Source organism: Mercenaria mercenaria, chromosome 3 (genome assembly GCF_021730395.1).
Source record: "Mercenaria mercenaria strain notata chromosome 3, MADL_Memer_1, whole genome shotgun sequence".
NCBI classification, from domain to species: Eukaryota; Metazoa; Mollusca; class Bivalvia; order Venerida; family Veneridae; genus Mercenaria; species Mercenaria mercenaria.
The window spans coordinates 99,510,813-99,538,809 of record NC_069363.1 but is presented as its reverse complement, the minus strand read 5'-3'; the positions used below and the strand labels follow the sequence as shown (position 1 = coordinate 99,538,809).

The following is a 27,997-nucleotide window of genomic DNA, read 5'->3' as shown; positions in this document are numbered from 1 at the left end:
TATCATTTTTCTTATAAGAATTCTATTTACATCCATTACCTAACGAAACCGGTATTCGCTGCGAATCTTGAAAATGGCTGCTTCTTACCAACTTCGTTGCCAAATTTTTGGTCATGAAAAAGATGTTAGGGCAGTTACTGCAGCAATTTTACCTGAAAGTGCCATTGTTTCAGGATCAAGAGATATAACGGCACGGGTATGGGTGCCGATCGAGTAAGATTTTTATGATCCTTCAGAATAAAAACACCAAAAACAAAACAATGACGACGCTACTTTTTCATATTCAGTTGTGTTTTCAAAGTTTGTTTGAACATGTTACATAGGCAAGATAATGTCTTATTGGGCTATTCCATAAAAATATGAAATTAGGCGCTGCCTATCTGACGGGAAAACCTAGTGATAGTGATACGGATTCTTTCTTTTTTTCTGCATTAAATTGTTCTTTCTGATATTTTCTGTTTGTCTTTCAGTTTTGACAGTAAGCCTGATGGTTTTGCTATTGTTATAAAAATAAGAAGGGGAAATGTTTTAAAAAGTTTTGTTTAAATGAACATCTACATCTACATGATACTTCCAACAATCATTAACGATTATGACTGGAAGGCGCTTGTCTGGGCAGTGTTAAAAATGAGAAAACTCATTAGGTGCAAAGAATAAAAATTACTACAGGTGCTAAGTTAAAAAAAACATAGTGAAGGAAGTTACTGCAGATGTACAGTGGCCAGCCGCTCAGCAAATATGTTGAGGCTGGGGCTGGACTGTACATATTGGGGAAGGCCATTCCATAGTCTGATTGTACGGGGGAAGAAGGAATTCATGTGGTATTGAGTACGGGACTGTGGAATTAGGTAGTTCAGGTTTCTGGTCGGAGTTAGATGGTTATGGTCGACGCATACATGATTTGTTCGGATTTTGTAAAAATAGATGAGAGAAGATTGTATGCGCCGTTGTTCTAAAGTTTGCCAGTTTAGGGTGTTAATCATCTGGGTTACACTGCTTGTATAGTTATAGTCGTTAAAGGTAAACCGTGCAGCTGATCTTTGCACTTTTTCGACTTTGTATGAGAGGGACTTTTGCCAGGGGTGCCAGATGGATGAGCAATACTCGAGTTGTGGACGGACATAGGTGTTATAGGCTTTCTCTTTGACCTTTTTGTTTGTTGTCTGAACATTTCTTTTGATGAATTTAAGAGAGTTGTTTGCTTTAGAGGAAATAGTATTAATATGTTCAGACCAGTTTAAGTCTTTAGTTAGTGTAACACCTAAGTATTTAGCGGTATCGGTAGATTTCAGTTCCTTGTCATGCAGGGTGTAAGGAAACATGACAGGGTTGCGTTTGCGAGTAATTCTCAGCACCTCACACTTGTCTGGATTGAATTCCATTGACCAGTCCTGTTCCCACTTTTCAAGGGCGTACAAATCTTTTTGTAGTGTTTGGGCATCAGATGAGGACTTGACTGTAAGGTATACTATGGTATCATCTGCAAACAGTCTTGCCTTACTTCTAATAGAATCTGGTAGGTCATTAATGTAAGCCAGAAAGAGACAGGGCCCTAGGACGGATCCCTGAGGGACACCGGACAGGACAGGCAGGGTGTCAGAAGTGCAGCCGTCTACAACTACTCTTTGGGTTCGACCCTTCAGAAATGACTTTATCCACTGTGATACCAGAGGGTGGACACCCAGCTCATTAAGTTTAAATATCAACATAGATCTAATCATTTCTTCAAATGTTTCAAGACTAGACAGACAATGGAAAATAGGAGAGATCGTGTTTGTATACAAATTCTATTTTTAGAACTGATAAGACAGTGATCGGGTGGGTAGAAGCCGACCGTCCATGTTTTTTGTAAACAGTGATGTTTTTCTAACGGTCTAAACTTTCTTAAAACACAAATTACATAAATAATTTTTGGATCAATGGAAAGGTTATAAAACAAGCAATTTATTGATTACTTTTAATTGTTATTTCGAAATAAAATGGATTAATTATGAACGCTTAACTTACACTGTTTTTCTAAAGGTTGTGAAAATCACTACGCCGCTTTTAAAATTATATGTCATTTAAAACGGTTATTCATTGAAAAAAGATATTTGGATACAAAAATATGAAGATTGTTAGTATTTCAAATCTTTTTGAATTTTGAAAATCCATAAATGAGCAAAAAAGTTATTAAAAATTAAAAAATCTGATTCAATACGCAAACGGTGTTAAAATCATTTGTTTTGCCAACCACCAGATAAACAGATGTTAACGCGTGACGTCACGGCGATCTCTCCTATAGTGTTCATGAGTTAAAGATAATAGTGATATTTGGGTGCACAGAATCTAGTCCCAAACTGTACCATTAGTTGTACTGATGATAAAATAGAGAAAAGTGGAAACTTCACATGTCGCTCAACACAACAAAAACGAAACTGTTGCATAAACCCGGACAGATAACGAGGGATTTTTTACCTGTCACTTTTTTATATCTGCAAATTGTTATCATTTATTGTTATCAAAATAATGCTGCTTTTGCTGAAAACTTTACATAATTCAAATTTATATTTAGTAAGCTAATTTTAACTCACACGAAGTGAGCGCCGGAAAGGGATATGTAAAATGGGAGCTGTACGAACATTGATAAATTCGAACACTTTGTCATTTACAAAATTTTCCTCATAGTTTTATATATGGTGCAACAGTCATTCAAAAGTGACCCAATATGGTCTTTATGTGTTGTCAGTGAGCATGCGTAAAACACACTCTTCCTCAGTAGTTTTGGATAAATATTTTAATGAAAGTCATTTATTTATACATAATATTACCAATTTTGTTTCTGTTTACAACGATCATGCCTTTGCTATCAATTTGTTTCTCTGATAAAAATTCCTGAATCCGGGAATGCACATATTCTTTTCAGTTCATTTGTTACAAACAAATAGTTTCTAAAAACGACAAAACAATCCAAAAAATAAAACAAAACAATTTACACATTATGCCTGTGTAACATCACATTCAATATCATCTTGTTCTGATATTCTTTTGTAGTGTAGATACCGGAACTTACATAATCCTGCTATCCTAAACATGGACTATTTTAATTCTTTTAAATGCCATTATTGTCAAATGACACTCTTTTAGGACAAATTGTGTTCCTCCAATACAGCTATGGTAAAACTTGTGTATGTGAGAATGACAAACAACCATTTACTTGTATATTCTTATTTCAAATTCATTGTAAAAAGTTCTTGACTAGAATTTTATATATAACACAAACACTCTTGGTCGGAATTCAATTTAATTTACCTAACTGCTAACAGTCTGGGACCTTTTTTTGAATATGATTAAGGTTAATTTCTTAGCTTGATAGGGATCGTAGTGAGCCTCTAAAGTTTATAGCCAACATTTTTTTCCAAGTGTAATTTTACTAAAACTCTAGTCAATGAATTGACTTTTAGAAAGTAGATGCAATGTATGTGAAAGATTGTGGAAGGGAGGGGAGATAAGCAATATCGATATATGCTTTTCCATACCTTCGAATATTTTGTTCAAAATTTACAGACATGAACATTGGTTAACTATACTTATTGATTTGTGTTCCAGTAATTAAAAAAAAAGTGTGATAAATATCAAGAAAAAAAATTAAATTGGGCCTAAGCTAAAAAAAAAAAAAAAATATTTCAAGCAACCTACAAGATTCGAACTCGGACCTCGCGCATGGAAAATATGTGCGCTAACCACTGGACCACAGAGACTTTTGACATAAATATGTGATAAAATTTTGTATATAAATAAATTTTGTTAGGACAGCGTGTCTATATTCGTTTTACATTGACCTTTTTGAAATTATTGGCTTTTCTACAATCAAAGAAATAAATAAACAACGGTTTTGTTATTCAAACAGTGCAGTAATGTAGCTTACTGTAAGTTACATCATAATTCATTATTGGAAACAAAAAGCGGGCCGCTTGAATCATCCATAAACTCGTTTCATGAAGAAACCCGAATAACACCGATTTCTATTGATACCGCGAATTTTCAACTCGATAGAATAATTTGTTTTAATAATGCGGCGCCCGATCGTTCATAAGAAATTTTATTTTATCAAATGTCGTCCTGAAAATTATTTATTGCGCAAGCATGGCAGCAGGTCCGGTAGAATTATGGGAGAACAACAACAACAAAACCGGTGAAGGTATAGAACTTATTCCCAAGTTGAACGGTATATAGGTTTACTTTGACATATATACACGTACACATTATCTATAGATGGAAAAACCTTCGGTTTTCCCGTATAATATGAATTAAGGCACTGCCTATCTTTTATATATCCACTTACAAACAACAAAATAATATCCAATACTCAAAAGAAAGTGAAACTTCGCTATAAACAGGTAAGTTTACATTTAGTGTCATCATAGGGGATGAAAATCCTTGGATGGTAACGTCCATTATATAGTTATTCGTCTTTGTTGTTTGCATATACTGTGGCAATTTTTCTGATGTTTTCCGGTTTATGTACACATTGCAGACTGGTTGTTAACATGAACATCAGAGCTCCCCGAATCAGTCTCAGAAATTTGTAAACCGCGTCAGCATGATTCTTTTACTTGTTTTTCGTAATGAAAACTGTACATGCAACTGACTAACACTTTTAAAACAGTAAAGAAGTGAAAAGGCCATCAAGTTTCTGCGTGGAGTGCAAATAAAAGAAAAAAATCTAAAGCAAGTGTGAGAATGCGGTGAATGATGTCATGGTCACGGCTTCCTGTAAATTTTGCAAAGTATGATAGTGCTGTAAGAAGTATGATGACACTAAATGTAAACTTGCTGTTAGAGCAAAGTTTCGCTTTCTTTTGAGTGTTGAGTATTTATTCGTAAGTGGATATATAAAAGATAAATCCCCATGCTAGGCGGTGCCTTAATTCATATTACCTCTTACAGCGAATATCATACTTTGCAAAATTTACGGGGAGCCGTGAAGGTGACGTCATACACTGCATTCTTGCACAGGATTTTCTTTTCTTTGTTTGCATTCCAAGCAGAAACTTGACAGCCTTAACACTTCCTTACTGTTTTAAAAAGTGTTTTCAGTTGCATGTACAGTTTTCATTACGAAAAAGAAGTAAAAGAATCATGTTGGCGCAGTTTATGAATTTCTGTGACTGATTCGGAGTGCTCGGATGTTCATGCAGACCCCCAGTGACAACCAGTGTGCGGTGTGTACCTAAACCTGAAACCGATAAACAGCTAAAAAATTGCCTCAGTATATGCAGACAACAAAGACGAATAACTATATACGGACGTTACCGTCTCGGGGATATTCATCCACTATTACAAATTACCCCCCCCCCCCCCACCCCCCCTCTCCCCCTTCTACATCGCGGCTACCTCAAATTACCCCTCGTCTTCCTCCCAGTCAGATAAAATTTATACAATTTATGCAAATTCCAAACAGTGAAAAAACTGCTTGCTCATGCATCATTCATCAGGATCAGGTCTAGGATTTCATTGTTTTTGCAGACAGCCAGTAAATATATGGACCATCCATAAATTAAAGATTTTTCAGTCTATAGATTTACAGAGTGGGTGTATGAAATCTGTTAAATTTGGTCCAACAGGGCTCCAGATAAATTTTTGGGCCTGTGAGTATTTACTGATCATAATTCTTGTGAATGAGTAAAATGTTAAAATCTGAAATTGACTAAGAGTAATTATGTCTCCCCCAGGAGACATATTGTTTTGCCCTGTCCGTCCGTACGTACGTCACACTTCATTTCCGAGCAATAACTGGAGAACCATTTGACCTAGAACCTTCAAACTTCATAGGGTTGTAGGGCTGCTGGAGTAGACGACCACTATTGTTTTTGGGGTCACTCCGTCAAAGGTCAAGGTCACAGGGGCCTGAACATTGAAAACCATTTCCGATCAATAACTAGAGAACCACTTGAATCAGAATGTTGAAACTTCATAGGATGATTGGTCATGAAGAGTAGACGACCCCTATTGATTTTGGGGTCACTCTGTCAAAGGTCAAGGTCACGGGCCTGAACATTGAAAACCATTTCCGATCAATAACTAGAGAACCACTTGACCCAGAATGTTGAAACTTCATGGGATGATTGGTCATGAAGAGTAGATGACCCCTATTGATTTTGGGGTCACTCATTCAAAGGTCAAGGTCACAGGGGCCTGAACATTGAAAACCATTTCCGATCAATAACTAGAGAACCACTTGACCCAGAATGATGAAACTTCATAGGATGATTGGTCATGCAGAGTAGATGACCCCTAACGATTTTAGGGTCACTCTGTTAAAGGTCAAGGCCACAGGGGCCTGAACATTGAAAACCATTTCCAATCAATAACTTGAGAACCTCTCGACCTAGAATGTTGAAACTTCATAGGATGATTGTTCATGCAGAGTAAATGACCCCTATTGTTTTTGGGGTCACTCCGTTAAAGGTCAAGGTCACAGGGGCCTGAACATTGATAACCAGTTCCGATCAATAACTTGAGAACCACTTGACCCAGAATGTTGAAACTTCATAGGATGATTGAACATGCAGAGTAGATGACCCCTATTGATTTTGGGGTCAGTCTATTAAAGGTCAAGGTCACAGTGGCCTGTTCATGTAAAATCATTTTTTGGAAATAACTTGAGAACCACTTGACCTACAATGTTGAAACTTAATAGGATGATTGGACATGCAGAGTAGATGACCCCTATTTATTTTGAGGTCACTTGATCAAAGGTCAAGGTCACAGGAGCCTGAACAGTGACTTGAGAACCACTAGGCCAAGGGTGTTGAAATTAGCGGGATGACTGGACATGCCAAGTAGATGATCCCTATTGCAGCTAACCATCAGTGTCTCTTTGACTTTCGATCCTGACCCCTATTGACTTCTTGCCTATAGGACTTTGCATTGGGGGAGACATGCGCTTTTTTACAAAAGCATTTTCTAGTTTTACTCCTGAAAATTTGTAAATGAGAAAAAAACAGAAATCAGTTTTATAACATATTTATCGGATGTAACACCCATGACTTTGTTTGCAGTTCAGTTTCAATTCAGCATTCAAGTTTTTGCTTCTTCTTCTCCATTGGCTTGCTTTGGCTTCACACTCACTGCCAAATCCAATAGATTATTCAGTATACCTTTAACCATGTTTTGGGAATCATTTTTTGTTGGTTAAAAGAATGTGTATCACGTTTGTTCACTACATACATTCTTAGAAAGAGACATGTTGTTCTTTACTCCACACCAGAAGTTAATATTTTAAATTGACACTGCTTTAAAATACACTACCTTACCATCAATATTAATTCCCAACAATTTGATTTACGCATGCATTGAGTGTATAACATAGTTTAACCTAGGTTATAGACTAGAGTACCATTCAATGCCTGTGTACGTTCAATGTGGCAGAATGAATGCCGATATGTAAAGCATCCAGACGATTCAGGTTTTGTTTACGCTAGTAAGAACTCATTGTGTTTCTGTAATTTCAATTCATGTATGTTTTTATACACTAAAAAATCAGCAGACATGCGTATATGCATTATTTCAAAGCATAATTTACGCTATTACGCATTTTATCTTGAGCCATCATTGGAATTAAAATCAAAACCGCAGGTTACAATGAAATGTTTCACTTATTACATGGATAGATAATTGGAGAATTTCAGACAGGTTGGATCACTTTTTTTTTCTTCTCGTTTTCAGAAAATTCAAAGCCATCAGTATTGATAGAAAATAACCTTCATTTATGCGTACAGTCTTGAAATTAAACCTATGGTTTTGATTTAAATTGTAATTTTAACAGATTTCATGTACCCAGTCTGTAAATTTGTAGTCTGAAAAATCTTTAAATTTATAGACTGTCTGTATATTTAAGACTGTCTATAAAATCGATGAAATCCTAAACCCAAGGATAGATATTTCCATCCCAAGAAATTTAAACTTCAACCCCAAGACACTTCAGCCCTATAGTAGGTCAAAGGTCAAGGTCAAAGTGACCCCAAACTGTTCAACGGTTCCAGACGATAACTTAAGAATGCTTGGGCCTAGGATCACAAAAGTTGTTAGAGAGGGTGGTCATAACCAGCAAATGACTTTTATTGATTTTGAGATCAATAGGTCAGAAGCATGGTTCGCAGAGACCTGGAACTGTTAAAGGATTTATGGATGATAAGTCAAAAATCCTTGGGCATAGGATCATGAAAGTTGATATAAAGAGTTTGGTCATAACCATCAGATGACCCCTATTGACTTTAAGATCAGTAGGTCAAGGTCACAGTGACTCGAAACAGTAAAGCAGTTCCTGGAGGATAACTTCAAACGATTTGGCCTAGGAATACAAAACCTAATAGGGAGGTTGATCATGACCAGCAGATGACCCTATAGAATTTGAGGTCAATAGGTCAAAGATCAAGGTCACATTGATCCAGAACAGGTCTATGGAATCCAGATGATGACTCAAGAATTCTTGGGGGTAGGGTCATGAAAGTTTATAGGGAGGTTGGTCATGACCAACAGATGTCCCCTATTGATTTTGAGATCAGTAAGTCAAAGGTCAAGGTCACAGTGACCTGGAATAGTTTAAATGTTTCCAGACGATAAATTGCGAAGGCTTTGGCATAGGATCACAAAACTTGACACGGAGGTTGATCATGACCAGCAAAGGATCGCTTAATGATTTTGAGATCAGTAGGTCAAAATCACTTTGTTTAGGTCAAAGTTCAAGGTCATGTTGGTAAACCATTTCCGGACGATAATTTAAGAATGCTTGACCTAGGATCAAGAAACTTAACAGGGAGGTTGATTATGACCATCAGACCCAGGGCTGTCCAAGGTGGGCGATTTGAGCAAAATAGTCGCTTTGAAACTTTAAACTTCGCTTAAGTCTAACCTCAAAGCGAAATGCAAGTCACCTGATTTTCTTAAATCAGCATTCACTAATCACGGCTATCCAGACTGTTGACAATTTGCATGGTGTAAAAACGAGTGTTGAATACACAAACACACGCCAGTAGCCTAATTAAAGCTCCGCCTACTTCAGGTACTTGCAAGATTTTCATGAGAAGTGTGAAAGCTAATCAAATTATCCGATACACCAGAGCCAATTAGCGCCGCGATTACATCTTTGAAATTTTGCGTTTTAATTGTCAGCATGTACTAGTGCAAAAAAACAATGTTTTATAAAGAAACTGTTGATTAACCATGCATTGTGTAGGAAGTGTACACAATTATTTGGTATCTGAGGTAAAAGAACGGCCAGAAGAACTACATGTAAAGTATTAACCATGTTAAATCTACCTTCATCGATAAATTTGAATGTGTATTTCTAGTTTATACAGTTTACTTTCAGTTTTATTTGAGTGAGATACTGTTCACCAAAAACAGTAACCCGCCCGCTTAGCTCAGTAGGTAGAGCGTCTGTCTACGGATCGCGGGGTCGCGAGTTCGATCCTCGGGCGGGGCGTGTGTTCTCCGTGACTATTTGATAAATGACATTGTGTTTGAAATCATTAGTCCTCCACCTCTGATTCATGTGGGGAAGTTGGCAGTTACTTGCGGAGAACAGGTTTGTACTGGTACAGAATCCAGGAACACTGGTTAGGTTAACTGCCCGCCGTTACATAACTGAAATACTGTTGAAAAACGGCGTTAAACCCAAAACAAACAAACAAAACCAAAAACAGTGGGAACTCGATGTTAATAATAAACACTTTCGTCTTGCATTCAAACAAGATATAACCAAAAATCTGCGGGTTAGATAAATTACAGCATTAGCTTGATTTGTTGAAAACAACTTTTTTATGCCCCCGAAGGGAGGCATATAGTTTTTGAACCGTCTGTCGGTCTGTCCGCAATTTTCGTGTCCGGTCCATATCTTTGTCATCCATGGATGGATTTTCAAATAACTTGGCGTGAATGTGTACCACAGTAAGATGACGTGTCATGTGCAAGACCCAGGTCCGTAGCTCAAAGGTCAAGGTCACACTTAGACGTTAAAGGTCATTTTTCATGATAGTACATTGATGGGCGTGTCCGGTCCATATCTTTGTCATCCATGGATGGATTTTCAAATAACTTGGCATGAATGTGTACCACAGTAAGACGACATGTTGCGCGCAAGACCCAGGTCTGTAGCTCAAAGATCAAGGTCACACTTAGACGTTAAAGGTCATATTTCATTATAGTGCATTGATGGGCGTGTCCGGTCCATATCTTTGTCATTCATGCATGGATTTTAAAATTATTGGGCATGAATATGTACCACAGTAAGACGACGTGTCGAGCGCAAGACCCAGGTCTGTAGCTCAAAGGTCAAGGTCACACTTAGACGTTAAAGGTCATATTTCATGATAGTGCATTGATGGGCTTGTCCGGTCCATATCTTTGTCATTCATGCATGGATTTTAAAATAACTACACATGAATGTGTGGCACAGTAAGACGACGTGTCGCGCGCAAGACCCAGGTCTGTAGGTCAAAGGTCCTAAACTCTAACATCGGCCATAACTATTCATTCAAAGTGCCATCGGGAGTATGTGTCATCCTATGGAGACAGCTCTTGTTTCAGAATTTTGTAATGAAACAATAACCTTTGTATTGGAAATTTTGTAACTAAGAAAATGAATGGTCACATCAATGTTTTTTTTTATCTAGAACTTACTAAGAAACTAGAAAATTATAGCCACCTTTCGAATCACTTAACAGCATTGAGGTAGAGAATCACTCAGCAGCATTGAGAGGTAGAAGTAAAAAATTGAAGAAGTCTTCCCACTTCTCCATAATGTCACCCCACTAAACTAGCTTCACCCAAAAATTGGACCTAGCTAGACCCCTGAGACCCCTTCTGATTTTTAGGTCATCAAGGTCACATTGACCTAGAACATAAGAAATTTTTTGGCCAAATAACTAGAGAATGCGTTAGTATTAGCGCAGTTACTGAATACATCAAGGGGGTGGCATTTCGTGTTCTGTGAGCTCTCGTTTGAATATATATTTTGTGTTGTTTTTTTTTGTAATTGTTTCTGCAATTTAGTGTCATCAGCAGGGCCAAAATTGAAATTGGCTTTGTTTGCTGTCTCCCGACCAACCTGCAAAAACAAACGCTCTGAAAATTTGCATGAAAGTATAATCTAGTCTTGCTGTAAAAGTTCGATTCCCTAGCAGGCCCTTTACACATGATCTTCGAACTTGCTTTCAAGATGTAACTTTTCAAACACTCATTTAAGTAAAATGAATGTTTTTCGTAATGTGTGGTGTTATATTGTTTGCATGGGTGACTAAATGCTGTGTTTCAATTTCAGAGGAGAAAATGGTTTTCAAGAGGGTCACTGTATGAGTGGACACAGTAATTTTGTGGCAAGTGTTTGCTGCTTACCTCCAGATGACAAACATCCACATGGACTTATATTTACTGGCAGTAATGATTCAACCATTCTAGCTTTCACACTTGATTCACCACAGCCACTATATACACTTGAAGGACACAGTAGCACAGGTAACTGAGGGGGGAGGGGGATGGAAATGTGGAAATGTTAATTTTATTGTTTTTAGCTCACCTGAGCCAAAGGCTCATGGTAAGCTTTTGTGACCGCTCAATGTCCATCGTGTGTCATCTGTCGTGCGTCCGTCAACATTTTATAAAAAAATCTTCTTCTTGAAAACCACTGGACAGAATTACACCAAACTTCACCATGGGTGGTCCTCTTTCAAAATTATTCAAAGAATATAATTCCATGCAGAACTCTGGTTGCCATTGCAACCGAAAGGAAAATTTTTAAAAATCTTCTTGTCTAAAATCGCAAGGCGTAGAGCCTTGAGATTTGGCATGTGACATTATCTTATAGTCCTCTATCAGGCAAAATTATGCCCCTGGGTTGAAAAGAGGCCCGCCCCGGGGGGTCACAAGTTTTACATAGACTTATATAGGAAAAAACTTTAAAAATCTTCTTGTCTAAAACCAGAAGACCTTGGTTTTTGATATTTTGTATGTAGCATTGCCTTGTGGTCCTCTACCAAAATTGTTCAAATTATGCCCCTGGGTTGAAAAGAGGCCCTGCCTCATGGGTCTCAAGTTTTACATAGATATATCATTAGGAAAAAACTATAAAAAAAAATCTTCTTGCCTTAAACTGCAAGGCCTAGGCTTTTGATATTTGGTATGTTGCATTGCCTTGTGGTCTTCTACCAGAATTGTTCAAATTATGTCCCTGGGGTGAAAAGAGGCCCTGACCTTGGGGTACCAAGTTTATCATAGACTTATGTAGGAAAAAGAAATAAAGATCTTTTTATATGAAAGTTCAAGGCCTAGGCCTTTGATATTTAGTATGTAGCATTGCCTGGTGGATCTCTAACAAGTTTGTTCAAATTATGCCTCTTGGGTGAAAAGAGGCCCTGCCCAGGGGGTCACTTGTTATAATGATGAGTTATACAGGAAAAAATACTCCAAAAATTATCGGATCATATTTCCTAGAATGTTTAATTATAATTACCTGATGACCCAAGCGATTAGGGATCACTTGACTGTGACCTTGACCTACTGACCTACATTTTTAGTTTCTTGTTTTTTAAGATACAGCCTTAAAATTTGGATGACATGTACAGTTTTGCACACTGATCTTAAAATTGACTTTCATTTACCATGAATGTGAGCTACTGACCTACCTTCATAATATTTTAGCATCATTTTGCCATTTGAAACATGTGGCTCATATTACTCAGGTGAGTGATCCAGGGTCATCATGATCCTCTTGTAATTTTTATTCCCCCGGCATCTACTGATGCGGGAGGTATATAGTGATTGTCCTGTCCATTTGTACAAGGTTAACCAAATGGGACCGATACTAATGCAGATGTAACCTGTGACCATTCCTCATCTTCAGACATCACCTGACCTCAGTTTGACCTTGACCGTGAACTTGACCTCGTTTTGGACTCCGGTTGCTTTGTATTGACAAGGATGCCACCGGGGGGATCAAGCGTTTATTGAATGCAGCTCCTTGTTTTGTTGTTTAAATAATTTGAAGTATGGCTTTTAATGCTTTTCTCATAAATCCTACCAAAATGGACATCAATCTTAATCCTGCAAAAATGGACAGATTTAGTAGATTTTTGTTTTACAGTTTGCCAAGTTGTGCCCTTAAAAGTTGAAGTCTTGGTACTTTGACTTTAGACAAGTTATAGAGTACATGTGTACTGATTTACCTTATGTATTATGTTTTACTATCTGGTGTATTGTCACTAGTGTAAGAGCTTATTTATGGAGGTATGCTCTTTTGTAAAGTAAATGAAAATACATGTTTAATTTTTAGTATTGTTTATTTCAGTGTGTTCCCTTGCTTCTGGAAAGTTTGGTACATTATTGAGTGGTTCCTGGGATAAAACAGCTAAAGTATGGCTCTCACAGAAATGTGTGATGACACTGGAAGGTAAAATTGAGCCATGCCATGAGAAAACCAACATACTGGCTTTGCAACCAGCATGGACCCAGACCAGCCTGCGCATCCGCGCAGGCTGGTCAGGATCCATGCTGTTTGCCAACAGTTTCTCTAATTGCAATAGACTTTGAGAGCGAACAGCATGGATCCTGACCAGACTGCGCAGATGCACAGGCTGGTCTGGATCCATGCTGGGCGCTAAGCCACTATGTTGGTTTTCTCATGGCGTGGCTCAATTATTAAGTATTTCATAGAAGTGGTGCAGATTCTAAAAAAAATGAAACTTCTGACTGAATTAAAGTTTTACGGTTTCAGTTTCATTTTGTTAAAGTTTTCTTGCTTTTACTCAAAATTTACTTAATAAATTGAAGTATTTAAATTAGAAACTGTTCCAATAGATATGCTATATGTCAATATAACAGGTAGGCTCTTATAACTTTTCTTTTATGGAAATATAATGATGGTGTAACTCATAGATACATGTTTTCTAGAAGACACTTCAGGTTATTTAATTGATACTAAAATGTATAGGAAATTGTTTTTTGTTTTTTTTTTGTTCAAGGTGAGCAATTTTGATACCCCTTGTCTTCCCTCATTTGTCAATCTCTCATCAGATATACGGTTAACACCTTAAAGAGGCACCACAAAATAACTGTATTCTTTTGTATTTCCATGATGGTAATTATAGTAGACGCAACTTGACCGCGATGGTTGACCTTACGCTGATTATTCATATCGGTTATTTCATTATAGAAATCAAGGGTGCTTAGGGTAGCCGTGTATATTTATATGGAAATAGTTTGTATACAGTGCAGTATTAAAGTATATATACTTACGTTTGATCAGTTAAAACTTTCCAATACACTAATTTATATTTACACAAAATTATATTTCCTTTTTCTCGTGAAGCTCGTTTTACGTACACACCTTTTCAATAATAGGTTGTGCCTCATTATGTATTATAATGCAAAGGTCAACCATCGGGGTCAAGTTGCGTCCACTATATACATGATTTGCATGAAAAAAAATTAGATAAACAAGTATTTAGTTACAAATTGACAGTGATATAGATTAAGCCAAGACAATGACTTTTATGTGTGTAATGTCTTAACATTTTATTGAATTACTTCAGCAATATGTACAGAAATCAGTGTATTTAGTTAACTTTCTATTACATTTTGTTTCTACAGTGTAAGCTAGTTATTCTACATTTTTGAAACTATGCTGTAAAGAGATTGACTGAACAAACTTGCAGATGAAGTTGTCAAAACACATTTATTCAGGAAGGGCCTAAATTGTCCACCTGAAAACTTGTAGTATAGCTGTATATTACCTGTATCATAAGAATGATTTTCATGAAGATTTTGTGGGTGAAAAAAGTAGGTCACTAGGTCATGGTGGGTCTTTAAGAGGTTGCTATTTAAGTTGAATAATAGAAATATCTTGTAAACACTTGAGGGGACAATTCTGTTTTGTTTGAAACATAGTCAGATGTTTGCCTTAATGATGTCTACGACACTTTTGAAACTAGCTCATACAAGGTCGAAAAGTAGACCATAAGATCAAATTATAGAAAAATCTTGTTAACACTCTATGGGTTACATTTTGAACTTGATCTTCATGAAACATGTTGAGAATGTTTGTCAATATAAAGTCTAGGTAAATTAATGCTTGAAACTAGGTCACTATGCAAAATCATAGTAAAACATTTTTTTTACCCCCTAGAGGACGCATTTTTTAACTGATGTCCATGAAACATGATCAGAATGATTGTCTTAATTAGATCTAAGTAAAGCTTGTGAGTGACACAGGGCCTTCATGACTCTATTGTTATGTGTTTAAAGTTAACATTTTACCCAAAATGGTTTAATTTCATAAAATTTTCTTATCAAAAATTACATTAAATTTTGAAATATTTAGGTCATGAGTCAGCAGTATGGGCTGTGGCTATAATGCCGGAACAAGGTACAATGTTGACTGGCTCAGCTGATAAAACAATCAAAGTATGGAAGGCCGGCAAGTGTGTAAACACAATCAAAGGTAGTTATATCAGTTGCTTTAATGAAGTTAAATCCAGTAGTACTGTAAATATCTTAATTGTCCAAAATTACATGATAAAGGTTGCTGTTTAATTTTTCTTTCATATAAATGAAGATCTAAGTAAAAAATGTTATTGTCATAAAGAATATAGCACTCATGGCAATATAGGCAAAAAACCAGTCAATCAATGACAATATCTTCTACAATTTTGTCCAATGTTTGACAGAAATGAACTTCTTTTAAAGACAAAATTTATGATAATGATGTACATTTATATCTTTATATCTGTAAATAGTTATTTAAAATTGCTTCTGCCAAACTCATCTTTTCCAGAAAGTCTTGTATGTTAAACATATATGTATATCATTGTTCCAGGGCACGAGGATTGTGTGCGTGGTCTAGCAGTAACACAGGGTAGTGAGTTTCTCTCCTGTTCTAATGATGCTACAATCAGGCGGTGGCTTCTGTCTGGTGACTGTCTCCAGGTCTATTATGGTCATGAGAACTTTGTCTATAGTATTGCTGTTTTACCGAATGGTCAGGATTTTGTGACCAGTGGAGAGGATCGTACAGTGAGGGTTTGGCGTAATGGAGAGAATACACAGACCATAACACATCCTACATTGTCTATATGGACTGTGTGTACTCTAGTTAACGGAGATATAGTATCTGGTGCCAGGTACTTACTTATTGTCACTTAGTTGACTAAGCAAAATTATTTTTTCATTGATTATATAATAAGTGATTAAGGTCGTTACTAGTTTATCATTGGACTGACAAAAAGTCAGTATGAAAACCATCATTATGTAGAGGGGCTGTATTAACAAAACTTAAAAATAATTATTGTACATGTTTTACACTATCTTCCTTTCCATTGTTTCAAAACCTCACTATGGGTGTAGAATTCTTTATGTGAGGAAGCCATTTAGCCGACTTCGAAAATCAAGATTTCTACCCACGTCAGATACCTGGACCTGTATATTTGTTTTACTACAGATAAAATGTACCCATATTATCTTTACTTTTCTCTGTCTGCTGGTCAGTTAAATCTTCAGTTATATATATTTCAGTGATGGTACTATACGAGTGTTTACCAATGATCCAAAGAGAATTGCCTCCACAGAGGAACTGAAAGCCTATGATGATCAAATAGCAGCCTCACAGGTTCCTCAAGATATCAAACCAGAGCAATTACCAGGTCCAGAGGCACTTAATAATCCTGGTAGGTATTTCTGCCTTAAAATGAGGAAAGGTTGTGATACACTTCCATTGTACAATAGGACTCTTTTTGAAAATAATTGTCCTTTGGAATTAATCATACTTTTTTATCAAGATTTCTAATATTTTTAGCTCCAGGATTCTCCCCAGGCCCTTTCTGCTGGGCGCGGTGCCCGGCTAAAATATCTTAGCGCCCCGGTTTAAAATTTCAATATATAAATTTTCATGTATACATTTTATCACCTATAAACATAACCAATCGATAGTAAGCAGTTTTGCACATGCCTGCAGGCAAACTTGATAATGATATAGTTGCAGAACGTCGTCACTGACAGTGTTACAAACAATCTGCTTATTTTACCGCAAACTGTCAAATTGTACTTTCGTTTTTGTGTATGACGATTTTATTGCAAACCACATTTTGTTTTGAGAAGAAATAGAGTTTAAGAACTTTTATATGTCTAACAAATGTTGATATTGTATGCAATTAATTTTGGAATAATTTAAAATGAAATAGGTCGGCAGAAATTGACGTATCTGTTCAGTTGCAACCAAAAAAATAACGGACGCTGGTAGAACATGCCGAACCATTAATTTGTACTTTCCATATCCAGCAAGTAATAGCAAGGATATTTCAATAAAACTAGCTGCAAAACTTGCAAAATTGCAACTGCTATTGGCGAAAACCGGGAAAAATCGTACCCAAAGTTCAGGATATTTCGAACAGCTAAAATTGGGACATTAAAGTCAATGCACAGTATTGGAGAAGGTAGAAAACGTCAATAATTTGATAATAAATCACTTTTACTTTAATATTCTTTCATGAAATCAGCAGCAGATTCAATTTAAACACAAAACACAGACGTATTGGAGATAGTTCCTCTCAAAATTGCTATGCTTCTGTAAATACTCAATTAATGCAAGAAAAAAATCACAATGCATATTTTCTTTAAACCAGGCTTGGAAAAGAAAATCAAGTAGAAAATATTAAATAATGATTCTCATATTGAATTCTTCATGATTTATTCTTTTACATACTTAACCTACCTTTGATAAATATGCTACAGTTTCAGAAGCTGTTTCATAATATTCTTATAATTCATCACCTAAATCTACTTAAATGAATAATATGTTTATCGCGATAAACAGCTGAAAAGTGTACCCGGCTATAATTCCACAGAGCCCGGCTATAACAAAATGTCGGGGTTAAACCTGTGCTCATCTGAAGAATGTGAGTTTTTGTGGTACCTGTGTCGGCCGTTAGATGTTCATTGTCAGTTATCAGCTACTTTTTTTTTGTTGTCTTGCTAAAGGTAATAATTTTGACGACAAAAGAAAGAAAAAAACCTTGCTAAAGGTAATAATTTTGGAACCCCGGCCGCTTAGCTCAGTAGGTAGAGCGTCGGTCTACGGATTGCGGGGTCGTGACTTCGATCCTCAGGCGGGGCGTATGTTCTCCGTGACTATTTGATAAACAACATTGTGTCTAAAATCATTAGTCCTCCACCTCTGATTCATGTGGGGAAGTTGGCAGTTACTTGCGGAGAACATGTTTGTACTGGTACAGAATCCAGGAACACTGGTTAGGTTAACTGCCTGCCGTTACATGTCTGAAATACTGTTAAAAAATGGCGTTAAACCCAAAACAAACAAACAATAATTTTGGTTCAGTCTTAATGAAACATGGTCAGAATGTTTCCCCGCAATAAAATACCTCTGATGAGTTCGAAAACTGGGTCTAGAGTCAAAAACTATGCCACAAGGTCTGTTCATAGAATTTTAAACACTATAGAGGCTATGTTTTCTACCTGATTTTCATAAAACTAAATGTCAGAAAGTTTGTCTCTACGAAATGTTGGTCAGTTTTGAAACTGGGTTATCTGAATTAAAAACTAAATCATAAGGGCTGAACATGAAAAAAATCTTGTTAACACTAGTCACATTTTCAAATTGATCTTCTGATAAATCTTTTTATCACATGTTTGACGTCACGGGAGTGTAATAAAGCCATTATTTAAAAATGATAATACACTAGTGTAATAAAGCCTTAACGTTGACGTAATTTATGGTTTAGGAGACATTGAGATACCTGAGGTCAAAAGCTATGTCACTAGGTCAACCATTGTGATATTGCCTTTTGATCATTATACCCCCACAGAACAAAGTTTGGCGGGGGTATATTATAGGAGTGAGCTTGTTGATCTGTCTGTCGGTCCGTTGGTTTTCATGGTTTCCGGATGATAACTCATGAAAGGCTTGACCTATTTAAATAATTTTTGGTACACAGAACTGGTGTAACAACAGAAAATACAGGTCAGGTTCGACTTTGGAATCGGAAGGTCAAAGGTCAATGATGGTCACAGTGATGCAGATATTAAGTTGAAACTTCACATATGCCTTCGGGTTTATAAAACTAGTTGATTGCATGAAGTCCCATAACTCTGACATGCATTATGGTTTAATTATGTCCCCTTTAGAACTTAAAACATCTGGTTAACATTGTTAAAGTTTACCAGTGCAGGTACTGGATTGAAATTTTTTTAGATATTTTGATATTTTGGGTAGTATCTCTGCTTCTTGGACAACATTTCGAATAGTTGAGCATTGGCTGTCTTACGGACAGCTCTTGTTGCACTTACTGAAAACATAAACTATTACTACATGAAGTTTTTTTTATTTACATGTTTATAAATACAAATGTATTAACAATGCTTTACATTAGGTTTAGAATAGTATGTACATTTAAAAAAGTACACCCTATTATAGCTAAACAAAGTATAAATGTGTATTACTGCAAAAAAACTGAAGGTGTTTTTTTTTATGTTACAACGGACTGTAACAGCATGACATTTAATGATGAATGTAGCTCTGCGTATACAATTAATTTAAATATTAAGTAAAATTGAATAAATTTGATGAGGATTCTCTACATTTAAAGTAAATATCTAAAGATAAGATAAATATTTAAGTAAAAGATGCCTGTAAAATATTTTCATTGGCTGCATGAGTTTGCATAACTTGAACAGAATTTCAACTTGAACTTCCTTACATGGACCTTTTTTGTTTTTTTTATTAGTTGTGAAGGCTGACCTTGGTCTGCAGTCTGCTCTGGTCGCCAAGGCAAAACCATTTGCTGCCATCAGGCTACAGGTTATTTGCCATTTTTGATAAAAGTCTGCAGATATGAAACTTGGCAACATTGTTTCTTTCCCGTAGATTTAGGGACAACAAGTAACAATGTAAAGCAACCACAGTCTGTTCCTCTTGTTCCATACACTGTCCTAGTAGATTCAGTGCTGTTTCCCTGTGACCAAGGTTTGGTTCCTGATCAATGGTCCTGGCAAGTTTGGAAAGGGCTCTTTGTTTATCTTCTTGTCTTCCAAGATGGCTGTAGGTCTTGTATTGTAGGAAGTAGAGGTAAGGGAGGGAATCTACCACAGCCCAGTCCATCCAGTAGTCTCCTAACCCTCTGAAAGCACGTTCCTCTTGTGTAGATCTAAACATTTCATATCTTAGTTCATGTGGAACACAGTTTTTTTCACATGGCAGAAATTTGACACAGAATGCTGTAGTGTACTGTATAGCTTCTTCATTATGATTGTCACATATTGCATTGAATCCTCTTCTTGGAGGTTGATGGATGAAATCATGACACTTACAAACAGGCTCAACGATGTTTAGATCATACTTTGCTTCAATACCTCTGAGAACAGTTTCTGTTCTTTGAGTATCCCCTATACAGTAAAACATGGATGCTAGCTTCAGTTTACTAGAAGAGACATCTGTGTTCAGACCCAGTGAGATCCAGTTAAGAGCTTCAGCTGATATAGAATTGTACTGTCGAATGCTGCTGGATGCAAGCAAAGATCCAAGAGTTGTACAGAACTGTGGTGCAAGAAGGCTGCAAAATGTTTTTTCCACTCCTTGGCATTGATAAAAAATACAGACTAGTTTGAAAATATATGTTTGCATGGCCACTTTATAACTTCTGTTTCTTGTCCAAAATAGATAAATGCTTAAAGCATCGTAAATGTAGTTTGCAGCTGTTAGTAATAAGCCTCCTGAAATCCAGTCACTTGTTTTGACAGAGGGCAAATGACTAATCTTCAGCTGAATTCTTTCACCAAGATCATCACATTTGATACCCAGTAATGATGTTCCTCTACTGTTTATAATTTGGTGCAGTATTTCAAGAATGTGTGGTTTATATTTATGAGGTATATGTCCTCTCATCAAGTTGTTTCCAGGTATGATAAAGTGAGGACAATTTTCATTGAGAATACTGTTGTACAGGGCCAGTAGACACAATGACAGACAAACAAGTAAGTTATTTTCTCTCCAGACATAAGAATATGTATTTGCTATACAGTGGAACAGAACTGTTTTACACATGAAACTTGAAATTGTGTCTTCAAAGTGTGGTTTGATGAAGGTTTTTAGTATCATCTTCATCAAAATATAACAGCGAATCTGTGCCATACTGAGATTAAACATTAAGCACCTTTCTGCTAGAGATGTTGATATTCTCCATTCAAGATCTTCGTATTCACTGTCCTTGCTTCCAACAGCTACTACAAAACATCCAGTGTTTCTGCAGTATCTCTTCATGTGATCTGAAGGCCACTGACCTACACCTTGCTGGTCTAACCATTGCCTAGCTTGTAGAGGCCATGACCTACAGGGTAAAGCATCAACAATGTCTACATCCTTAAACCCAGGATACCCTTGTTGTGCATATGCGGGACCATGTCTTACTCCTACTTGATTAGCCTGGGCTCTTAATGCAGTCAGGGATGTGTTCCTTAACAATATTCTTCCTGTTCCGTCTCTGAAGTGGTGTTCATTAGGTACATCTTCTGGAAAATGAGCATCATCTCGCAAATTTTGAAGCAGACAGCCGGGTGATACAGTCTCATCTTGGATCATCAAGTAATTGTATACACCAGGTTCCCAGTCAGCCCAGTCTTGTATTATATTGAAGTCATCATGACAGAGAAGATTGTCAATATCTGAGTCTAGTCCCGTTGTCGTAGTACCCTCACACTGACTGCCTAAGAAGTATGATGAACCAGGCACATCAACTGTTTTGTATGGTATTGTAAACATAGTTTCACCCAGCAGGAATGTTTTTCTTCTCTTAAGAACAATCCTCTCATCCACTCCAATATCAGCAAGAACCTCTGACAGTCTTAGTGACACATTCTCGATATAACCAGGTTGATGAAACATTCTGAAAAATAAAATCATTCTGCAATACAATTATATAGACTGGCTCTCAATCTTATAATATAATTATGTAGTCTTGCTCTTAATCCTAGCCCGCCCACTTGGTAGGGAGAGCATTGGTCTACAGGGTCGCAAGTTCGATCCCCGTGCTGGGCGTATGTTCTCAATGACTATTTGATAAAAGACATGGTGTCTGAAATCATTTGTCCTCCACCTCTGATAATTCATTCAGGGAAGTTGGCAGTTACTTGCGGAGAACAGGTATGTACTGGTACAGAATGCTTTTGTACTGTAGAAGGGGATATCCGCCACTTCACAAATTATAATTGTAGTTGATATTTCAATATGCCTATTCATTTCCCATATTGTTTTTATGCCCCCGGCATCTACTGATGCGGGAGGCATATAGTGATCATCCTGTCCGTCCGTCCGTTCATCCGTCCATACGAGGTTAACCAAATGGGACCGTTTCGTCTAGCATCAATACCCCTTACTAGAATGACTTGATACTAACGCAGATGTAACCTGTGACCTTTCCTCATCTTCAGACTTCACCTGACCTCAGTTTGACCTTGACCTCATTTTGGACTTGGGTTGCTTTATATGGGCTATCTCTTGGTTAACCAAATGGGACCGTTTCGTCTAGCATCAATACTGCTTACAAGAATGAATTGATACTAATATAGATGTAACCTGTGCCCATTCCTCATCTTCTGACATCACCTGACCTCAGTTTGACCTTGACCTTGACCTCATTTTGGACTTAGGTTGCTTTATATGGGCCATCTCTTGGTTAACCAAATGGGACCGTTTCGTCTAGCATTAATACCGCTTACAAGAATGAATTGATACTAATACAGATGTAACCTGTGACCATTCCTCATCTTCAAACATCACCTGACCTCAGTTTGACCTTGACCTTGACCTCATTTTGGACTTAGGTTGCTTTATATGGGCCATCTCTTGGTTAACCAAATGGGACTGTTTTGTCTAGCATTAATACCGCTTACAAGAATGAATTGATACTAATACAGATGTAACCTGTGACCATTCCTCATCTTCAAACATCACCTAACCTCAGTTTGACCTTGACCTCGTTTTGGACTTAGGTTGCTTTGTATTGACAAGGATGCCACCGGGTGCATCAAGCATTTATTGAACGTAGCTTTTTGTTTCGAAGTGCATTATCCCTATTTATATTTAAATCAATATATTTTGATTATAAAATTGCTTTTAATGTACAGTTGTAACCAATGAAAATTAAAATGATTTTTATAACTCAGTCATAAGGATATTTTGATAATAATTTTAAAGTATTCAGTTGGCAGACTATGCCAGTAATGTAGAAAACCATTGATTTATAATAAATTAAAAGTACTTAATATGCATTTTTAGCTCACCTGAGCCAAAAGCTCATGGTGAGCTTTTGTGACTGCTCAATGTCTGTCATCAGCCGTGTGTCCATCAACATTATCTAAAAAAATCTTCTCCTTGAAAACCACAGGGCAGAATTTCACCAAACTTCACAAGAATGATCCTTGGGTGGTCCACTTTCAAAATTTTTCACAGAATTTAATTGCAAGCAGGAAAAACTTTAAAAATCTTCTTATCCAAAACCGCAAGATGTAGAGCCTTGATATTTGGCATGTGACATCATCATATGGTCCCCTATCAAGATTGTTCAGATTGTGCCCTAACCCGCCCCAGGGGTCACAAGTTTTACATAGACTTCTATAGGAAAAACTTTAAAAATCTTCTTGTCTGAAACCACATGACCGAGACCTTTTATATTTGGTATGTAGCATTGCCTTGTGGTCCTCTACCAAATTGTTCAAATTATTACCCTAGGGTGAAAAGAGGCCCGGCACCAGAGGGGTGGGGTAGCATTGCCTTGTGGTCCTCTGTGAAGATTGTTCAAATTGTGCCTCTGGGGTGAAAATAGGCCCAGCATTGAGGATCCCAAGTTTTACATAGACTTATATAGGAGAAAACTTTAAAAATCTTCTTGTCTGAAACTTCAAGGCCTAGGCTTTTGATATTTGGTTTGTTGCAATGCCGTGTGGTCCTCTACCAAAATTGTTCAAATTTTCCCCCTGGGGTGAAAAGAGGCCCTGACCCGGGGGTCCCAAATTTTACACAGACTTATATAGGGAAAAAAAATCTTCTTGTCTGAAAGTTCAAGGCCTAGGCCTTTGATCTTTGGTATGTATCATTGCCTATTGGACTCTAACAGGATTGTTCAAATAATGGTCCTGGGGTGAAAAGAGGCCCTGCCCCGGTGGTCACTTGTCATACCGATCTTAAATTCAGTTATCATGGATTTGACCTACTTTCTAATATTATAGCATCAGTTTGCCATTTGAAACATGTGGCTCATAATATTATTACTTGTGAGCGATTTAGGGTCATCATGACCCTCTTGTTTTAAATTATACATAAAAATGTGAATAGTAATCATTCAAGTTGCCGATTATTCTGGTGCATAATAAAAAATTCAGATGTCTGTTTAATTTATAAACTTTTAAATGTTGAAACTAATCAACAGAAAATCAGAATAAACTTTTAGACCGTGGCCATGTGTACTGACTCATTGGTCAGGTCCGTGGCGTCGTGTCGGACAACATTGTTTATTAAAAGAATGAGTTGGGATTTATGGCGAACCGACACAAAAGGTCATATATCGCCGAGACATTTGTTTATTGGAAAATTGTTTATCAAATATACATAGGTCACCTTAAAATCATGTGAGAAAGACTAAGTAAAGATGTCTAAGCGACTTTCTCACTCGGATCGGAACTTGAGACTTCCGAAACACGCGCGAAGACGGCAGTAAGATCGTGTACGATCTGCTTTATATCAAAAAACGAAAAGGAAAACGTCTGCTAAAAATGCATTTTGCATCAGAAAGGATGAAAGTATATATAAAAAAAATTTGCCCCCCTGAACTGCCTAAAAAATTTTTTTGGGTCAGTCGGAGCACTGCAAACAAACAATATTTTAATTATGGCCTAACGCTGGTGAAAGCATAAAAAATGTGGAGTATCTCTGCAATATGAAATATTGACACAATATGACTGGTGCACAGTGGAAGATAAATTACCGCTTGTTCAAAATGTTTGGTACCCTTTCATCAAACTGCGCGTTTTATGTGAGAAACGTACGCTTGAAATGGGTCAGTGCATTTTCCCGTTCATAACAATGGTTCTTATAATTATTATACCTAGGAGTAGGGTATAATATTTACAGAGATATTTATGTCTCCCACCACACAGTGGTGTGGGAGACATATTGATTTACTCCAGTCTGTCTCTGTGTGTGTGTCTGTCTGTCACAAAGCTTGTCCACACTCTAAGTCGAATATTTCTCATCCGATCTTCACCAAACTTCAACAAAATGTGTCTGCCAATAAGTGCTCGGCCAAGTTCGATAACTAGCCAAATCGGCCTAGGCACTTTGGAATTATGGCCCTTGAATTACCAAATCTTAGATTTCTTGCGCAGTTTTACCCCCAAACCGGCGCCTAGTATAGGCGTCCTTTTGATGTCAAGAAAGCGCATGCACATGGGGATTTAGTAAACAGTATATAAAGACTGACTTACTATTTAGATGATTAGGCAGTTGTGGGAGACATGCGCTTTTCTCAAAAGCATCTCTAGTTTATTTCTGGTCTGGTGCCAGTGGTTCCTACCTGGCAATCTGTATCTCGTTTTGAAAATTCGGGACTTTGCGAGAAATCCTGAGATTCGCCCAATGTGAGTCTATTATGTGCCTTTTATTCAGCGGTCATAGCGTTTTAAAATACATTTATCTTTAAATCTGTGTAGAAAACACTTTTAGGAAATGAAAAAAGTGTTTTTGTCGACCAGAGTTTCTTATCACAAGTGTTTACATTATTAATTTTTATGGTTAACTAGAATAGAAATATTGCCTTTTATAATCATTTCTAATAAATTGTGATCTTTATTTGGAGGTGGTCTTTAGCACAGGTTTTACTGCAATCTCGGAGATTATTTTTCCTACATATTTAGTGGTTGCACCAATCCATTTAACTCAGAGCCAATGAATGATTTTATCATTCATAAATTCAGGGCCAAATAAAATGGTCATTTTGGGTTTTTAGCTCGACTATTCATAGAATAGTAGAGCTATTGGACTCGCCCATGCTTCGGCATCCGCGTCCCGATTTGGTTAAGGTTTTGTATGTAAGCTGATATCTCAGTAACCACTTGTGGGAATGGATTAATACTTCACACACTTATTCACTGTGATAAACTGACTTACATTGCACAGGTTCCATAACTCTATTTTGCTTTTTTACAAAATTATGCCCCTTTTTTGACTTAGAAATTTTTAGTTAAGGTTTTGTATGTAAGCTGGTAACTCAGTAACCACTTGTGGGAATGGATTGAAACTTCACACACTTATTCACTGTGATAAACTGACCTACATTGCACAGATTCCATAACTCTATTTTGCTTTTTTACAAAATTATGCCCCTTTTTCGACTTAGAAATTTTTAGTTAAGGTTTTGTATGTAAGCTGGTAACTCAGTACTTACTAATGGGAATGGATTGAAACTTCACATACTTGTTCACTGTCATGATCTGACATGCACTAATCAAGTCCCATAACTATGCTCTTTTTTTTTTCAAAATTATGCCCCTTTTTCGACTTAGCAATTTTTGGTTAAATTTTTGTATGTAATCTGATATCTTAGTATCCAATAATGGGAATGGATTGATTCTTCGCACACTTGTTCACTGTCATGATCTAACATGCACTGTGAAGGTCCCACATTTCTACTTTGCATTTTTACAAAATTATGCCCCTTTTTCGACTTAGCAGTTTTTGGTTAAGTTTTTGTATGTAAGCTGGTATCTCAGTATCCACAAATTGGAAAGGATTGAAGCTTCACACACTTGTTCACTGTCATGATATGACATGCAGTACAGAGGTTCAATACCTCTACTTTGCATTTTACAAAATTATGCCCCTTTTTCAACTTTTGTATTCATTCAATTGACAAGGCTGTTGAATAGTCGAGCGTTACTGTCCTCCGACAGCTCTTGTTTTTAGTTATTCCCATGAAAATAAATTATAATAAGTTATAAAATGATTATTAGAAGAAAAATAAAACATTTGAAAATGAGAAAGAAAATACCTTTTTTGGTATTAAGTCAGCAAATTGATTATAAAATCGTCAGATCAAAACTCCTCTGAATGTTTGATAAGCTGCGTAGTTAAAGTGTACATATATCACTGTGGGGAATCACATGATCAAAATAATCTCTAAACCAAAGTTATATTTGAAGAGCATGAATAAATTTTCTACCATGATAAGATATGAAATTTAAACTTAGCTTAACACATGACAAATGAAAATTGTTAATTTATTATGTTGTTATCAATAATGATAGATATCCTGTAATTACAAACACTTTGGAAAATAAGAAGTCTCAGTTTCTTGATGTGTTCCAGGTACCAGAAGGTGACTGTGGTTGAAATCTCTCTAGTTTTAGGATAGTATCATCTGTGTTGCCATATGATAGGCTATATTTTAGATTTACAGCCGAAGTTACTTAAATATTATCCCATTTTGTTCATAAATTTATTTAGGTTTAGAGATTATTTTGACATGGTACATTCTGTTTCAATAGGAGGCACTTGTTTCTTACCTGTTTAAAAGTAAAAAAAACGTGCAATGTTACAATGCACAAGATCATTAACTAAGATAACAGAGAGAGACATTTCATAGTATTATGATAATACAATGTGATAATGATACATGTAGTTTGATAGAAAAGAGATGTGTGTCTGTGTTCAGGTACAAAAGAGGGACAGACAAAGATGGTACGCAATGCAAGTGGAAAGGTTGAACTCTACAGCTGGGATAGAACTGTGCAACAATGGAAGAAGGTTGGAGATGTAGTCGGCTCTTCTGGTGGTACGACAGCTACTTCTGGAAAAACCCTGTTTGAAGGAAAGGTACAAAATTACAGTCCATGTTTCCTCAGCTATAGATGGCAAAGTATTTGAATCAGAGACAATTTTACGGACACTGAATTATTTAAATAT

General features: G+C 36.7%; 2 protein-coding genes across 2 annotated transcripts; one reads left to right on the top strand and one right to left on the bottom strand.

Moving 5' to 3' along the window:
• Positions 1-54: 54 nt before the first annotated feature.
• LOC128555815 (phospholipase A-2-activating protein-like) lies at positions 55-27,973 on the top strand. Its single transcript, XM_053539446.1, has 7 exons — positions 55-213; positions 11,306-11,499; positions 13,328-13,429; positions 15,359-15,478; positions 15,854-16,157; positions 16,549-16,700; positions 27,747-27,973. Exons 1-7 carry the CDS (start codon positions 74-76, stop codon positions 27,956-27,958), a joined length of 1,224 nt encoding a protein of 407 aa, XP_053395421.1. The 5' UTR covers positions 55-73; the 3' UTR covers positions 27,959-27,973.
• Positions 19,438-27,149, bottom strand: LOC128555814 (uncharacterized). Its single transcript, XM_053539445.1, has 2 exons — positions 27,084-27,149; positions 19,438-21,926 (listed from the first exon to the last, which is right to left on the bottom strand). The coding sequence occupies exon 2, from the start codon at positions 21,923-21,925 to the stop codon at positions 19,841-19,843; it is 2,085 nt and encodes a 694-aa protein (XP_053395420.1). The 5' UTR covers position 21,926; positions 27,084-27,149; the 3' UTR covers positions 19,438-19,840.
• Positions 27,974-27,997: the final 24 nt, after the last annotated feature.

Bases quoted from the DNA above. Each gene is read 5' to 3' on its own strand.
- LOC128555815 (XM_053539446.1), top strand. From the start codon at position 74: ATGGCTGCTTCTTACCAACTTCGTTGCCAAATTTTTGGTCATGAAAAA. The intron at 11,500-13,327 runs GTAACTGAGGGG...TGTTTATTTCAG, and splicing joins TGAAGGACACAGTAGCACAG to TGTGTTCCCTTGCTTCTGGA. The intron at 15,479-15,853 runs GTAGTTATATCA...TCATTGTTCCAG, and splicing joins GTGTGTAAACACAATCAAAG to GGCACGAGGATTGTGTGCGT.
- LOC128555814 (XM_053539445.1), bottom strand. From the start codon at position 21,925: ATGTTTCATCAACCTGGTTATATCGAGAATGTGTCACTAAGACTGTCA.